An 18,752-nucleotide genomic window follows, 5' to 3' on the forward strand; every position below is an offset into this window, starting at 1 on the left:
ACAGTCAAAGCTTTCAGCTCATTATAGGAAACCCCCCTGCTTGGGTTATACTTGGTAGTAATAATGATAAAAAGATTGATTTTCTGTAACATCACACAGGTTATACAGATTATGACTACAATTTCAGAACTGTGTCCCAAGATGCCTTGGGGCACCTTAGCAAACTTACAGGGGCACCATGAACATTTTAAAACCTCAAGAGAATTAGCAATATTCGGCACCCATTGGACCTCTTACGAACCACTAGCTCAAGGTAGATCATGATCTTAACATTAGATATTGAAATACTTTTCTGATGATGTCATATACTTGCAAATCTGGGGTTCTGGCAGTTGCTGTGATGGAAAACAACTACCATGGAAAAAATCAATGTGGAAAAAGAAGTGAGGTGGCAACGTCCAATCAGATTCCAACGTATGAAAAATTGGGTACTCCTGACAGGCTCATCCATCCCATTCCTAAGTTATTCTGGTTATTCAGGAATAAAATAACAATCCCATTTTCTTCTTTCAATTCATGTGTATTATTTTTTCATATGGCTACTGAGTTCTTAGAGCATAAACACTTAAGATTTTTGGACCTAATGGATTCATATATGGAATTGTTTGGCATTTTTTTGGCTTAGTGGTACCATGAAAAAAATTACTGCAACACCAAAGGTTTCCTGAACCAGGAAGTTTGAGAACCTCTGGACTCTGTGTAGATGGCACCCCCTGGAGGTGTGCAACTCCCGCCACGCATGTCAGTATGTCCTGCTGATGTCAGACACGTCTCCTTCTTAACCTCTTCTGATTTTCATTATCATCACAATGAATTGCCTTGTTATGAGTTTTATGAAATAGCATTTAATTTTCAGAGAAAATCAAATACAACTTTAGAACATTTCAATAAAGAACAGACCTACTAATAAAAGAAGAATTCTTACCAGGCCTGGAAGTTCACAGCATTTGTCTCTATTGGCCCATGATGTGGAACAGATAATATCAAACATCTGTAACTGGAACTGCAATTTAAAACAAAATTGTCATTCAATAAAAAATAGGTACACTCCGTCTATAATTATGATTTCATATCCTGTATCACGTAATAGAACTGATACATTTGTAACATAACTTTACAGTAAATAAAGTCATTCTAACAATATCAAATTGATTTTGTTCCTCAGACACACAGTGATTTAAGATTTTGTCTATAGTTACTCCATCCAGCCTCTAAATTCCCATATTTATCACAACTTCTCATCTCTGCCTGAAGGATCTTAGCACCCCTGTTGAAACTCGCCCCGTTCTGCCCTCATGGTCATGACCAGGCCTCTGCCACCCCACAACACCCCATGTAGCTCTTTCCTGGCACGTCTCCCACCATACAGTGTGATTATTTATATTAACTCCTCCTTAGACTGTGAGCTCTTCAAGGGACAGAGAACCACTTCATCTTTGTGTCCCCATCGTATGTGGGAGGTAGTAGGGATTCATGAAACCTTGTCAAATTAATTCTGACTTCAATTGCTTATGCATACATTCAACAAATTTTTCTTTAGTGTGTAACGCAAGCCAGATACTACATCAAACTTTAGAATATGAAAATGAACAAAACCAAAATCCTGCCCTCAGAGATCTTACTGGGAGCGAAAGGTAGGCACATGAATGCTGTTTACAACATTGTAAGTGTTGTGACAAATTCACAAATAGTATTGTGAGAATCTGTGCTGATGTATTTTTATTTAAGCCATTGATCATGCCATAAATATTAGTCTTGTTCTACTCATGTATGTTGGCAAAACCCAGTGTACATTTTGAAATATACATGAACATCATTATAATATTATTAAGGGCTGACATTAGCTTCATGACCCAACCAATCCTAATATTATGTTTCTTCTGATACTATTTTTGAGTATTACAAGTGTCACCGATTACAGAGCTAGGAGAAGGATGGAATCTTTTCATTTTAAATCTACAAACTTCCTTTAGCAAGTGGTGTTTTCAGCAAGTGCTAGAACCTTTCTTGGTGCCTTATTTTCTCCCCCAAATACTACTCATCCCTGTCAGGGGTCCCGTAGATGAAAATGAGAATACCTAAGTAGAAAGTACTACAAAATAGTTACTCACAATGCATGCAGCATTACAGAAGAGCCTGCTCTATCTGACAGTAAAGAGAAGAAAATCAAGCTTTCTCTTGTAATATGTAAGAACTGTGCTTTGCTGCAAATATGCTTTCCCAAGTGAGGTTTGCAAGATTAGTAAAGTAAAGCTTAAATTTTGAAAGCAGATCCATGAATTAAGGCATCGTGTTTTTTCTGTTGGCTTTTTTCTATATACAACTATTGAGTTGTTTGAAGAAATATGTGCATGGCTCGCCTCTCTTTTTTTTCTCCAGATTAAAGAAAAAAGTTCCCAATAGGTAGGATATCGGAGTCCATGGAGGGCAAACATACAACAAAATAAAATTTAAAAATTCAGGTTTTAAGGTTTTGGGACCAAGAAAAAATAAGTTTTTCAAATTAAAACATTTTTAAGGAATGTGGATGCTGATTTTTATGAACGATAGCAACAGAAGTATTTCAAGGACCATAGGGGTGAGGAAGCTATGGAGCTAGACTGCCTGGGTGTAAGCCTCGAATCCTCCTCTCACAAACTAAGTCATTTTGAACAAATTATGTAATGTGTTCAAGTCCAAGTTTTCATTTGTAAAATTAATATAATAATAGTGGCTCTTTAATAATAGCTATTCATTAGTGTAATAATAGTAGGTATAACAGTAAAATGAGTTAATGTAGGGAAATATGTATAACAGTGCCTAGAATATAGTTATTATAAATAATAAGTATTATTATTTAAAGATTTTATTTATTTATTTATTTATTTATTTATTTATTTGAGTGAGAATGAGCAGGGGGAGGAGCAGAGGGAGAAGGACAAGCAGACTCCAATGAGTCTGAGCACAGAAGCCAATGCGGGGCTCAATCTCACGACCCTGAGATCATAACCTGAGCCACATCAGGTCATGCTTAACCAACTGAGCCACACAGGTGCCCCTAAATATTATTTTAATGGAGCATGTACAGCCCTTTCATTATTGAATTCTTTAACGTGCAGAAGAATAGAATACAAAGGCCAAAAGAGTAGAATCTAAATAAAAGTAATGCATACTGAGGGCAGAAATATAACAGTAGTTTGTTTCCACAATAATTGTATCTGTTTAATACTTTGGTTGAGAAAAATCTAAGCAAATAATGGCAACAATAGCAGTGGGCATTTGTTGAAAAACTACAATGTGCCAGGCACTATCTTAAGGACTTTGCTTGTATCATACAATCTTTAGATCACCACTATGAGGTATATATAATAAGTAATGCCAACCCCATTCTGCAGATTGCGACCTGGGAACAAAGAACCTAAGAAATGTAAGCACGTGTTGAAATTGGAGATCTGGTTGGGATTTGAATAGCATGTTTCATTTTCTTGTAGTTCATTTTGCAGTGAAAGGATCTTTGGTCTAATGTTTAAAATGCAGATACCCCAGCCTAACTAACTTTACAATGCCATTTGTCTGGGGGCATTTATTAAATGGGGCCCATTATGACAGTATTAGATAGATCCAGTTCAATCTAAGTCATTCATCCATTAAGAAATTCCCCATTTCTGAATAGAGCCCTCAGTGTAAAAGCATTTTATTGAATGGAAAGATGCATGTAAAGGAAAGGACTTTCATTAGCCCCAGTAAGGACCAGGCTTTCTTGAAGTTTTTCAAATAAACATTTACCACCTAATCGCCTAAAACACTATGATGTCTACACACACACCTTTGGCTAAACTTATGTCCCATTGAGTTACTGGGATCCTTCTGAGTTCATCTTATTTATTCAAGGGGTTGAATGCCTACTAAGTGCTGAATGAAGCCAATACTATCATTTGAGGAATGCTTGTGGGTTGCCTTTTCTTTTTCAAGTTTGATGAAGTCAGCAGCCTTTTGTGTTTGTGTGTGTGGATACAACAAATTTATTCATAATTGTTTTGCATTCGTAATAGCTTAGATTCCTCAGCCATTATTTAGGGACTTCTTTCCAAGGCACATTTCCGGGGCTTGATTAAAAAAACCCTCTGGCTTTTATTCCAAAAGCAATGACATACATATTTGTAGAGAAATTATGTAGGAAACAGTACAGACATGTCAAAAGATTTTATATTTGAGTGTCTGAAAATGCAAGACAATGCAGTTGAAAATGAGCAAGAGTCAGACTCCTTTTACTTTTCGTAACTTCTTTCCTTTCTAACTGAACATTATAAAAAATATATGTGCGAAAAAGAGAGCAAGAGGAAAGGGATGCATGAGCTCCTACTTTCACCTTTTATAATACCTTCCAAGGGAATGCTTAGCCAATTACAATTATTGGACCTTTTGCTCTGAGTGTAACACAAAAGGCAAGTCATTTGGGGTCAAATGTTAGCATGAAAATAAGATTAAAATATTTCTCATCCGTTGAGTCACTGTGATCTGTGAATGAGAATAAAAATGTAGCCTGGCTCAACTTTCCACTCATTACCACATTTTATCCTCTGATTTTTCTCCAGCATAGCATAACTAAGCTTGTAATTTGAAGTCAAGCTATACCTAAAATTATACAAATATTTAGAGAGATTTACATTGCACAGGAATACTGGAGAAAGAGCATGGAGGACGTTGGCCACCTTCTGCTTTAATTTGATGTTTAACTTTTATTGACCCCGCGTGCTGGGCCCATAACTTTTATTGACCCCATCTCAAAGCTAAGATTTATTAAGCATCTACTCCTTCCCAGCTATTTAACATGGTGTTTTTACTTGCTTTCAATTTATTGAATTTAAGGGAAACCATAAGGGCACTAATTCAATGAAGAGATGAAAATTAACAGCCATTGTACCTATTGGTAGTCATTAAAATGTTTAGGTGTAGGCATACTTTGTGGGGGAACATTTTGATTGCATTTACTTTCAAGGTCAGAACTGAAATAATGGTGTCTCTGAACATGTCAGGGAACAGACAGGGCATACACACAGACCAAACTCCCTCCTCTGCTTTAAGTTCCTTAATGATCAGCCTGACCCACTGGAAGAGAGCTTAGCATGGTAGGCAGGTATCTCTGTGCAAGTCAGATACAGTCTCATATCTTATTTTCCTCACTTTTTGAAAGGGGATCCCTCTCTAACTTCTTCAAGTCTCAGTTTCTGAATCTATAAAGTGCGGATAATATTAAGTGTCTCTTCCTGTGGTTATTGGAAGATTATACAAGATAATCTCAGAAAAGCACACACTGCCTGGTCCATCGCAGGCATGCAATAAATATTAGCTACTATTATCATTTTAAGGATTAAAGTATATAATCATAGGAAAACATGATTATTTTCTTATAGTTTAAAAACACTTGTTTCTATAGCATCATTGACTAGTCTACTGTTGATTCCTACATAAAAGCTTTAACTCAGTAAGTCATGTTATAAAAAAACTCTGTAACATAACTTGTATTTGTTTTTATTTACATAGCAGAGGCCCAAACAAAAGTCAATTGGATAATCATAAAAATGTTAGATTTGAAATGGGAAAGAAAGACACTAAGAACATGATCACACGCCAGAAGCTCAAAATATTTCTAAGATCATCTCTGGCAGCATTATAATTTCATCACGTATCAGAAAAGGTAGAAGAAAATTCTTAGGAGAGAGAAGAACAGAAAGGAGAAACACAGTCGTTAAGTTTCTTCCCATGTGTGTTTTGATGGCTAAATTAAGCCAATTTATTGGCTTAGTCCCACTAGGGACTCTTCGCTATCTATAACATCTCGCATTACTGAACACAAGCTGTTTTTTGTTTTTTTTTTAAAGATTTTATTTATTTATTTATTTATTAGAGAGCGAGTGAGAGAGAAACAGCATGAGAGAGGAGAGGGTCAGAGGGAGAAGCAGGCTCCCCGCTGAGCCGGGAGCCCGATGTGGGACTCAATCCCAGGACCCTGGGATCATGACCTGAGCCGAAGGCAGTCGCACAAGCTGTTTTTATTACAAATGTGAGCAACTTTGATATAGTAGTTACTGCATCCCTAAATCCATTAATCTCTCCTCCACTCAACTTTGGTTTAAAAAGAATCTATTTTCTTTAAGGACTTAATATTTAGAGTTTTCCCATCATCTGGCATTTTTTGAACCACTGCTGAATTTGCCAGGGAATGCTGACCTATAAACTACTAATCACTCTTATATGATAATTACTCCTGGAATAATCCAAAACTTGCACATTACATGTCCCCTTTTGCTCGGTATTGGGGTACAGATGTAAATCAAGATTATGTTACCAGTTTGTGACTTCGAAATTGAAAACTGAAGACTTGAAGCTTCTCTCTTGCTTTGGACTCAAACAGTTAATAACCCAAAAGAGCAAGTAAGTTTCCAATCACATTCTTGAGATCTAATCTAATATTATCCACTTCAACGTAATCAAATTCTTCAATAAGTGGGCAGACTGAAAATCTATTTAGCAATCCTTTGTAGACTTTTAGATTCTAACAAAAGCCACAACTTTGTTCTTAGTAGCCTTACAAAGAACTCTTTAATTATTGACTTCTATAAATTCCCCTTTGTCTACTACAGGCTGGAAGTTACCACAGAGAGTGCTCTGTTTAATTGCTTTTCTTTCATGCCCCAAAGTAAAGATTTATTACCGGTAGACTTAAAGCCTACAGGCACTTTTGCTTTCAGAAATAAATTCCACGATATTTAATTGGTCATATATTTGGACTACCATTATTACATAGGTTATACTCTGAAATATAATTAATATAATTGTAATTATAAAACTGTAATTTTAAAATACAAATTATAATTAGGTGAAGGTAGGATATATATATATTTATAACTTGTCTATTATCAATACCACCTATGGAATACAATACATACAAAACAACGTTTTAAGAAAAAACATGACAAAATTCAAATAGATGACATTCTATTTAATTTCTATCAAGTGTTTCTTGAGAACTTGACCTGTTCATCTGAATTTATTAGATACTGTGGGGTAGAAGGAGGTAGATGTAAACGAAGACCATGACCTGGTTTCTATTTTAAGATTTATACTCTGGCTAGAGGCAAAATGAAAATATTCAGAAGAGCAAGAAAATAATAGATGGCTACAAATAATCAAGTGTTAAGCATTAGAGGTTTAGAAAAGGTGAAATGGAGAAGGTAATATTGACATCCTTTAGGAATAGCTGCTCTTCATCGAATGCTACTAAGTATCAGGGATTTTATATGCGTTATTTCTAAAAAAATAATAATAATATTAATACTAAGTGATTTGGGCCCAGAATTTCAAACACCTAGAATTGTTTCTCTTTCTTAAATTGGAGCCTATTCATTCATCCATTGAAGCATCCATCTATATACATCCATTTATCCCTACAAGATAATCCCTAGTTTGCTAATTATGGAGCCTTATAAATTCTGGAGTGTGCTATCATAAAAGTCTTTTATGTGAAGCAGAAGTTGGTGTGTTTCTTAATCAGCATGAAATACAAAACATTAAGAGTCGACAACTCCTCGATATAATGTAAACATTCTTTTTTTTATAGTGAAAATATTTATATTTAGATCCAACAGCTGGACTCAGTTTAGTGATCCCAATTTTGTCAGCAACATTTAAAGCATCATAGTCAGGAGCCAAACATATGCTTTCTTCTCTCCACTGGGCTTGATCAAGGTACTGACCTTGGCCATGACAATGTCATAGAGCTCCTTCACAGCCCGTTTGATCTAGTACTTGCTGGCCTTGACATCTACAATGAAGACAAGTATGTTGTCTTCTATTTTCCTCATGCTGACTTGGTGGTCAGAGGGAACTTGAGGATGGCATAGTAGTCAAGCTTGTTTCTTCTAGGGGTGCTCTTTCAAGGATATTTGGGCTGCCTGCAGAAATGCAGGACCTTGGGCCCTCAGCAGGTAGGGGACATGTGAATCTTTTGTGGATGTTTCTGTGTGTGGGGGGGGGGGACAACTTTCAGCACCAGTTTCTTGGCCTTCTAAGCTTTGGCTTTGGGAGGAGAAGGGGCTTCCTTCTTCACTTTTGGCACCATCCTCATGAAAGGGTCATAATGTAAACATTCTTAAAAGTCCCTTACCATAACTGAAAACAAGAAAGCCTTCCATAGCTTTTATATTCTCTCTTTCCAAACATCTATCCCATGGGTTCTCCAAAGGTAAGTTAAAACAAAAGTACTTTTAAAGATACATCAAGAAAAAGATGGCAGAGGAATAGGGGACCCTATTCCAACCGGTTCCCAGAATTGAGCTGGATATCTACCAGACCACTCTGAACATCCATGAAATCAGCCTGTGATGTAAGAATATAGATCTGGATCTCTACAAACAGAATATCGCAGGCGGTTGGTTTCAAGGTACAAAGTGGGAAGCCATGATTCCACGGGCAGATATTGGAGGATAAATGGCAGGGGGAGGGAGCCACGCCCTTGGGATCCTACACCACCAATGAGCAATAGCCTCCTGCACTGGGGATGGGGCACAGAGTTGCAGACTGGTAGCTGGGGGGAAAGGACTTTAGGGCAGTCCCCCTGATGAAAACCCAGAGCGGTGGGGCCGTGCGTGCACTCTGGGGGTGGCTGGCGGTTTTGGAAGCACAAAGGGCAGAGATGTGCCCTGACCTGGAGGTGAGGACTGGGAGCGCTGCTGAGGGGCGCACAACACAGGACGCTGCAGTTTATAGCAGCACAGACAGAAAGAGAGATAGTATGACCTGGACAGCTCACTGAAGAACAGACTGCAATCTCTCTGCTCTGAGGCAGAGGGTTGGAAACAGTCTCTTCTGCTCTGACTTGCGGAAGAGACTCAGAAAGCTGCCAGGGAAAGCCACCAGGGAACAAAAGCCCCCAAAAGCTGGTTTCCACTGAGCCCATCCCCCGCCACAGGGGGCAGGGCAACTTTGCCCAAACAGGGTTGCCTGAATAACAGCGCGGCAGGCCCCTCCCACAGAACACAGGCTGGGAAAAGAAGAGGCCAGTAACCCTAAGGTCCCTATAAAACAGGTGTATCTTGCTTGGGTTGTGGTCAATAATTTGGACTCTATACCTTCTCTCAGCCATCCCTCCACAGAATGAGTAGGAGGAGGAACCCCCAAAATAGGAAAGACTCAAAGACTGTGATTTATGCCACAGATTTACAAATGGATTCAGCTATACCAAGATGTTGGAGATGGAATTCAGGGTAGCAATTGTGAAGACAATACCTAGAATGGAGAAATCAATTAATGGCAATACAGAGTCTCTAAGGGCAGAAATGAAAGCTGAATTGGCAGAACTTAAAAATGCTATCAATGAGATCCAATCTAATCAGATAATCTAACAGCTAGGGTAAGAGAGGCAGAATAACAAATTAGTGATCTAGAAGACCAATTAATAGATAAGAAGAGAAAAGAGGAGGCCAGGAGAAACAACTCAAAATCCATGAAAATAGAATCAGAGAAGTAAGTGACACCATGAAATGTTCCAATGTCAGAATTATTGGGATCCCTGAGGAGTGGAGAGAGAGAGAGGACTGGAAAATATATTTGAGCAAATTGTAGCTGAGAACTTCCTTAATCTGGGGAATGAAACAAATATTCGTGTTCTAGAGGCAGAGAGGACCCCTCCCAAGATGAAGGAAAATGGGCCAACACCCCGGCATATAATAGTAAAACTCACAAATCTTAGAACCAAGGAAACCATCTTAAGGGCTGCTAGGGGGAAGAGATTCCTTACGTACAGAGGGAGGAACATCAGAATAACGTCAGAGCTATCCACAGAGACCTGGCAAGCCAGAAAGGCCTGGCAAGCACATTCAGGGTACTAAACGAGAAGAACATGCAGCCAAGAATACTTTACCCAGCAAGGCTGTCATTTAAAATGGATGGAGAGATGCAGAGCTTCCAAGACAGGCAGAAACTGAAAGAATATGTGACCACTAAGCCGGTCCTGCAAGAAATATTAAGGGGGGGTTTCTATAAAAGGAGAAAGACTCCAAGAGTGATATAGAACAGAAATTTACAGGGACAATCTATAAAAACAAGGTCTTCACAGGCAACATGATGACAATAAATTCATATCTTTCAATAATCACTCTCAGTGTGAATGGCCTAAATGCTCCCATAAAACGGCACAGGGTTGCAGATTGGATAAAAAGACAGGACCTATCCATATGCTGTCTACAAGAGACTCATTTTGAACCTAAAGATACATCCAGACTGAAAGTGAAGGGATGGAGATCCATCTTCCATGCCAACAGACCTCAAAAGAAAGCTGGGGTAGCAATTCTTATATCAGACAAATTAGATTTTAAACTAAAGACTGTAGTTAGAGACACAGAAGGGCACTATATCATTCTTAAAGGGTCTATGCAACAAGAAGATCTAACAATTGTAAATACCTACGTCTCCAACATGGGAGCAGTCATCTACATAAGCCAACTGTTAACCAAAATAAAAAGTCATATTGACAACAATACGTTAATTGTAGGAGAGTTCAATACTCCGCTCTCAGCAATAGACAGATCATCTAAGCAGAAAATTAACAAAGAAACAAGAGCTTTGAATGACACACTGGACCAGATGGACCTCACAGATATATACAGAACATTCTACCCTAAAACAACAGAATACTTACTCTTATCAAGCGCACATGGAGCTTTCTCCAGAAGAGACCACATACTGAGTCACAACTCAGGTCTCAGCTGATACCAAAAGATTGAGATTATTCCCTGCATATTCTCAGACCATAATGCTTTAAAACTGGAACTCAATCACAAGAAAAAATTTGGCAGAAATTCAAACACTTGGAAGCTAAAGTCCACTCTGCTCAAGAATGTTTGGGTCAACCAGGAAATCAAAGAACTTAAACAATTCATGGAAGAATGAAAACACATCATTCCAAAACCTATGGGATACTGCAAAGGCAGTCCTAAGGGGGAAATACATAGCCATCCAAACCTCACTCAAAAAAATAGAAAAATCCTGAATTCACCAACTAACTTTATACCTTAAAGAACTAGAGAAGAAGCAACAAACAATGCCTAAGCCACCCATTAGAAGAGAAATAATTAAGATTAGAGCAGAGATCAATGAATTAGAAACCAGAAACACAGTAGATCAGATCAATGAAACGAGAAGCTGCTTCTTTGAAAGAATTAAAAAGATCGATAAACCAAAAAAAAAAAGATCGATAAACCACTGGCCAGACTTATCCAAAAGAAAAGAGAAAGGACTCAAATTAATAAAATTATGAAACAGACCTGTACCTCTGAAAAAAATAATACATTATATGTCAAAAAAAAAAAAAGGAAGAAGAAGATAGCAGGAGGGGAAGAATGAAGGGGGGGAAAGCGGAGGAGGAGACAAACCATGAGAGACTATGGACTCTGAAAAACAAACTGAGGGTTCTAGAGGGGAGAGGGGTGGGGGGATGGGTTAGCCTGGTGACGGGTATTAAAGAGGGCACGTTCTGCACGGAGCACTGGGTGTTATACGCAAACAATGAATCATGGAACACTACATCAAAAACTAATGTTGTAATGTATGGTGATTAACATAACATAATAAAAAATAAATAAAAAAATAAAATTATGAATGAAAGGGGAGAGATCACGACTAACACCAAGGAAATAGAAACAATTATTAGAAATTATTATCAACAACTATATGCCAATAAGCTGAGCAACCTGGATGAAATGGATGCCTTCCTGGAAACCTATAAACTCCCAAGACTGAAACAGGAAGAAATTGCCAACCCAAATAGGCCAATAACCAGTAACGAGACTGAAGAAGTGATCAAAATCCTCCCAAAAAACAAGAGTCCAGGGCCTGATGGATTCCCTGGGGAATTCTATCAAACATTCAACGAAGAAATAATACCTATTCTACTGAAGCTGTTTCAAAAGATAGAAACAGAAGGAAAGCTTCCAGACTCATTCTATGAGGCCAGCATTACCTTAATCCCCAAACCAGGCAAAGATCCCATCAAAAAGGAGAATTTCAGACCAATATCCCTGATGAATATGGATTCCAAAATTCTCAACAAAATCCTAGCTAATGGGATCCAACAGTACATTAAAAGGATCATCCACCATGACCAAGTGGGATTTATCCCTGGGATGCAAGGGTGGTTCAACATTCGCAAATCAATCAATGTGATAGAACACGTTAATAAGAGGAGGGAGAAGAACCATATGGTCCTCTCAATTGATGCAGAAAAAGCATTTGACAAAATACAACATCCTTTCCTGATTAAAACTCTCCAGAGTATAGGGATAGAGGGAACATTCCTCAAGCTCATAAAATCCATCTATGAAAAACCCACAGCGAATATCATCCTCAACGGGGAAAAGCTGAGAGCCTTTCCCTTAAGATCAGGAACACGACAAGGATGCCCACTCTCGCCACTATTGTTCAACATAGTACTAGAAGTCCTAGCAACAGCAATCAGACAACAAAAAGAAATAAAATGTATTCAAATTGGCAAAGAAGAAGTCAAACTCTCTCTCTTTGCAGATGACATGATACTTTATGCGGAAAATCCAATACTCCACCCCCAAATTACTAGAACTCATACAGCAATTCAGTAATGTGGCAGGATACAAAATCAATGCACAGAAATCAGTTGCTTTCTTATACACTAACAATGCAACTAAAGAAAGAGAAATTAGAGAAACGATTCCATTTATAATAGCACCAAAAACTATAAGATACCTCGGAATAAACCTACCCAAAGAGGTAAAGGATCTATACTCTAGGAACTACAGAACACTCATGAAAGAAATTGAAGAAGACACAAAAAGATGGGAAAACATTCCATGCTCATGGATCAGAAGAATAAACATTGTTAAAATGTCCATGCTACCCAGAGCAATCTATACCTTCAGTGCCATCCCGATCAAAATTCCAATGACATTTTTCAAAGTGCTGGAACAAACAATCCTAAAATTTGTATGGAATCAGAAAAGACCCGAAATTGCCAAGGAAATTTTGAAAAAGAAAAACAAAGCTGGGGGCATCATGTTGCCAATTTCAAGCTATATTACAAAGCAGTGATCACCAAGACAGCATGGTCCTGGCACAAAAACAGATATATAGACCAATGGAACAGAATAGAGAGCCCAAATATGGACCCTCAACTTTATGGTCAAATAATCTTTGACAAAGCAGGAAAAAATATGCAATGGAAAAAAGACAAGTCTCTTCAATAAATGGTGCTGGGAAAATTGGACAGCTATATACAGAAGAATGAAACTCCACCATTCTCTAACACCACACACAAAGATAAACTCAAAATGGATGAAAGACCTCAATGTGAGACAGGAATCCATCAAAATCTTAGAGGAGAACATAGGCAGTAACCTCTTTGACATCGGCCACAGCAACTTCTTTCAAGATACATCTCCAAAGGCTAGTGAAACAAAAGCAAAATGAACTTTTGGGACTTCATCAAGATAAAAACTTCTTTTTTTTTTTTTAAACATTTATTTATTTATTTGAGAGAGCGAGAATGAGAGAGAGTACATGAGAGGGGGGAGGGTCAGAGGGAGAAGCAGGCTCCCCGCTGAGCAGGGAGCCCGATGTGGGACTCGATCCCGGGACTCCAGGATCATGACCTGAGCCGAAGGCAGTTGCCCAACCAACTGAGCCACCCAGGTGCCCCAAGATAAAAACTTCTGGGGGCACCTTGGTGGCTCAGTCATTAAAGCGTCTGCCTTCGGCTCAGGTCATGATCCCAGGGTCCTGGGATCGAGCCCCGCATCAGGCTCCCCGTTCAGCGGGAAGCCTGTTTCTCCCTCTCCCACTCCCCCTGCTTGTGTTCCCTCTCTCGCTGTCTCTGTCAAATGAATAAATAAAATCTTAAAAAAAAAAAGATAAAAACTTCTGCACAGCAAAGGAATCAGTCAACAAAACAAAGAGGCAACCCATAGAATGGGAGAAGATATTTGCAAATGACACTACAGATAAAGGGCTGGTATCAAAAATCTATAAAGAACTTCTCAAACTCAACACCCAAAAAACAAATAATCAAGTCAAAAAGTGGGCAGAAGACATGAACAGACACTTCTCCAAAGAAGACATACAAATGGCTAACAGACACATGAAAAAATGTTCATCATCATTAGCCATTAGGGAAATTCAAATCAAAACCACAATGAGATACCACCTTACACCAGTTAGAATGGCAAAAATGGACAGGGCAAGAAACAACAAATGCTGGTGAGGTTGTGGAGAAAGGGGAACCCTCTTACACTGTTGGTGGGAATGCAAGTTGGTATAGCCACTTTGGAAAACAGTGTGGAGGTGCCTCAGAAAATTAAAAATAGAGCTACCCTATGACCCAGCAATTGCACTCCTGGGTATTTACCCCAAAGACACAGATGTAGTGAAAAGAAGGGCCATATGCACCCAAACGTTCATAGCAGCAATGTCCACAATAGCCAAACTGTGGAAAGAGCCGAGATGCCCTTCAACAGATGAATGGGTAAAGAAGATGTGGTCCATATATACAATGGAATATTACTCAGCCATCAGAAAGGATGAATACCCAACATGTACATCAACATGGATGGGACTGGTGGAGATTATGCTAAGTGAAATAAGGCAAGCAGAGAAAGTCAATTATCATATGGTTTCCCTTATTTGTGGAACATAAGGAAGAGCATGGAGGACACTAGGAGAAGGAAGGGAAAAATGAAGCGGTGGAAATCAGAGGGAGAGACAAACCATGAGAGACTATGAACTCCAGGAAACAAAGTGAGGGTTTTTTGGGGGGGATGGGTTAGCCCAGTGATGGGTATTAAGGAGGGCACGTACTACATGGAGCCCTGGGTGTTATACGAAAACAATGAATCGTGGATCACTACATCAAAAACTAATGATGCACTGCATGGTGAATAACATAACATAATAAAATTAAATTAAAAAAAATAAAGATACATCAAAGCTAAGTGTTAACCTAGCACACATCTATCAAAGTCTGAAAGCATTAATGCTCCCCTATGTACACAAGGATTTCCCTTGTATTGTACCACAAAGAGAAATGCCACTAAATAGTGAAATGTCCCAAAGTAAATCACTTTACCACTCTGGGACCGTTTGCAGGTATATAAAGTGAATGGGTCATACTAGAAGTGGACTTAGAACCGTGCTCCTTGAAGTTCCCTTAGGGACCTTTGGAGGATGGGGTAACCTGATACTCCATGTCCTCTCTCCCATTCAATTAGCATGGGTCTGTTTCAATCTTATTTATTTATTTGACATACTAGAAGATTTCATTTGTACAAAGTGATCTTCAACTTAAAAAGACTCAGAACCATCAGGGCATTCTCCAGTTCCATACAGCTGGCTAGTGTTACAGATCTAGAAAGCACAAGACAGTAATAGTGACTCATAATTAACCTGATGATTCTGTTACATAGAAATGTTCATTAAAATAGTTGGAATTATTTACAAAAATAAAATGCCCTCCAGGCTAATTGGTTCTAATTATGAAATGACTCAAATTAGAGAATATAGCTAATTAGCTGTGAACACATGGTGTTAAAACAAAAGCTTGTGTACACTATTCTTTTTTTGTGGGTAGTGAGAGAAAAGAATGTGATTTCTTTGCCAATTGGAAGTCTCCTTGTCTTAAATTCTGTTATATGATGAAAAATATATTATCTTAGAATGATTTGTTACTTAAATAATCTATGATTAAAGGGTAAACTTCACATTAGCAATAACAAAAATCTAGTTTAATAATGCCCAAATCTAACCCAACTGAGAAACTTAAATAAATTTCCTGTGTGTACTATGTATAATAGTCACATATTTTGCATGAATTTATATTTGCTTAGAGTTCTGATTTATAGTTTTGATTCTCATTAGCAAACTTTTTATTCCGTAAGTCATTTGATAAGTATTTTACTATTTGCATTTTTAAATGCCTTTAGAAAATAAACTAGTCTAATTCTCAGAGTATTCTTATTATAATATAGCAGAAGTATACTGCCAAGAACTTTGAATGTTTTATTTCATTTAAAGACGCTGTTATTCTTCCATTTATCCAGCCAGCCAGCCAGCCAGCCAGCCAGCCAGCCATCCATCCATCCATCCAGCCAGCCATCCAGCCAGCCAGCCATCCATCCATCCATCCAGCCATCATCCAATCATCCACCCATCTATCCATTCATTCTCTTACCAAATTTTTCCCCTGGAAAACCCTTTTTTTTCTATAATAACAACACAGCTCCACTTGTTTATCCACTTACTGGTGCAGAGTTTCCATTTGGTCCCCTTGATCTGACCATTCTTCCCAGGACTTCAACACCATCCGATGTGATATTAGCTGAGGCATTTATTGCCTTCTCAGCCACATGCTTGCAGTCAATAACCACTTGGACCAAAGTCTTGCTGACAACAATGTGTATCTGGGTAAAAGTAAAGATGTTTTAGGAGGTAGAAAGTAGGAAGAAATATCAATCAAACTTACGTAATTGCATGACTCGTCACTAAAAAGCAGGCAAGAGAAGGAATTCTATCACTATGCATTTTGCTAGAAGTGAGAGGTTCTACATTTACCACCACCATGATTGTCCCACATTCAGGTAGCACTTCTATTTTTATTTACTTTGAATTTACTTTTTAATAACTTTGAAAGGAATCACGATCTAGCATTCATCTAAAGCATCAACAACCTGAAGTGACAGGATTAGTGTGGCCTTTTCTGAATGCACATTAAAATGAACACAAAAATATTAAAACAAAAAATGCTAAGTGATTTACCAGCAAAAGCTTTGTACGGTACTACCAGTTGTCGGCAAACCACATTTTGATAATATTTATTTAAGTTAAGATGAAGACAGGAGATCTAGAATCTGAAAGGGAAGAGGAATGCTTTCTGGTGACTCCAGGACCAAAAGAAATAAAGCTCTTTGCCTTAATGTGTGGTACAGTTTTCTCAAAGTGAAATTTCTAGAATCTGCATGTCTATGGTAATATATTCAAGAGTCTACACATTCTTTGTGAGGATTTGTAAAAATGTGTGTTATTCTGGAGGTGAGAGTCAAAGGTAAGCAGATTTTAAATGAACCACATTGTAAGCAAGTTCTGCCATGAAATTTCAGTGCTTATAAATGCGTTTCAATTTATGATGGTGTTTGCCTCGTGGGTATTTCTTTTTTGTGGAAGGCTACTTTTTTCGGGAGCTCAAAGAGTGGACTTAATAGGCAAATAATGATTTCACATTAAGTGAAAGCCAAAAAAAGGTACAAATAGCTACATAAGGGAAGGTATGTTAGTTCAAAGAAAAAGGGTACTAGGCAATAGTTACAGGAGTTATAGCAGCTAGTAATGTATTTGCATTGTGAGCAGAGGTCAATATCAGTGAAACATCATCTTTCATATTAAAATAATATTACTTTTAACTTTATTGTTTTTTTTTTTTAAGATTTTATTTATTTGACAGAGAGCGAGAGAGAGAGCACAAGCAGGGGGAGCGGCAGAGGGAGAGGGAGAAGCAGACTCCCCGCTGAGCAGGGAGCCCGATGTGGGACTCGATCCAGGGACTCCAGGATCATGACCTGAGCCGAAGGCAGTCGCTTAACCAACTGAGCCACCCAGGCGCCCAACTTTATTGTTTTTTTTAAGATTTATTTATTTTAGAGAGAGAGAGAAAGAGTGCATGAGCAGGGGGAGGGGCAAAGAGAGAGAGAGTGGAGTAGCAGACTCCCCGCTGAGCAGGGAGCCTGACAGGGGGCTGGATTTCAGAACCCTGAGATCATGACCCGAGCTGAAACCAAGAGTCAGACACTTAACCAACTGAGCCACCCAGGTGTCCCATTAACATTATTGGTTTTATTCGATCTTTATTTTTGTTTCATAGTTGCATAGGAACTGAAAGCATAAGGATGTATATCAATTTTCATTTAATGTTTTATGTTAAATCATGATAAAAATAATTTAAGTCAACAGTAGAGGCTCTTGAGAATTCTTTTTCCTTCGAAGAGGAGTTAAACCATTACTCAACTGGAGAAACACTGCTGGAGTAAATCCCCCACATTACTTCCTTCCTATTAACATCTCTCTCATGATCATTTAGAAGGATCTAATTTGACTCATACGTTTTTGAAACTTGGAATACTTTTCATTATTACAAATTACAGAAATTTTCATGCTGGGTGCTAGACAACCTTGTATATAATATTCATGCTTCAAGAACCATTTACTTGTGGGGAGATACTCAAGTTTTTTTTTTCAAACAACTTTTGCTTTACAACAGGAGACATTGAAAACTTTTCAAAAATATTTTGCTTATTTAATTGCATTTAAGGATCTGTTTATATAATTATCAACTTTTTGAAAGACCTTGGGGTCACACTTCATATTCAAAGTGTAGAAATTAAAGCCAACCGAAAAACAAGAAACTAAGGTAATGTATTCAATTAAATACAATTCTATGAGCACATCAAATTTGATCTCTACATATTGAATTTGCATCAAGATTTTCAATTAGTATATCTATTAATGGAGTAGTTTACTACATGGTAAGCCTTTTCTTTTTGGTTAGTCTGGCTGTTTGGCTTTATAAACAGTACTGAAAAGAGTAGAAGAAGGCTTTTTTTTTTTAATAACTTTAAAAAACTGGAAGGTTTTTATAAATTTAAAACTGGATTTTTAATGACTCTTACTTATTTATAAGGTCTTTAAGATCTTCCAGTAAGGTG

At 37.9% G+C, this 18,752-nt stretch overlaps 1 protein-coding gene across 5 annotated transcripts in view; it reads right to left on the minus strand.

Annotated features, from left to right (window-relative positions):
* COL14A1 (collagen type XIV alpha 1 chain) overlaps positions 1-18,752 on the minus strand; it is a 214,226-nt gene that overhangs the window by 64,047 nt on the left and 131,427 nt on the right. For all 5 annotated transcript variants that reach the window (XM_054512474.2, XM_045895977.3, XM_045895976.3 and 2 more), the window contains 2 exons: positions 16,299-16,457; positions 926-1,003 (listed from right to left, as the gene is read on the minus strand). In XM_054512474.2, coding sequence (XP_054368449.1) covers positions 926-1,003; positions 16,299-16,457 — 237 coding nt within the window. The remainder of the gene's footprint in view (positions 1-925; positions 1,004-16,298; positions 16,458-18,752) is intronic.

Source organism: Mirounga angustirostris, unplaced genomic scaffold, assembly GCF_029215605.1.
Source record: "Mirounga angustirostris isolate CCGP_5_RB_7025 unplaced genomic scaffold, mMirAng1.0.hap1 SCAF_4, whole genome shotgun sequence".
Taxonomy (NCBI): Eukaryota; Metazoa; Chordata; class Mammalia; order Carnivora; family Phocidae; genus Mirounga; species Mirounga angustirostris.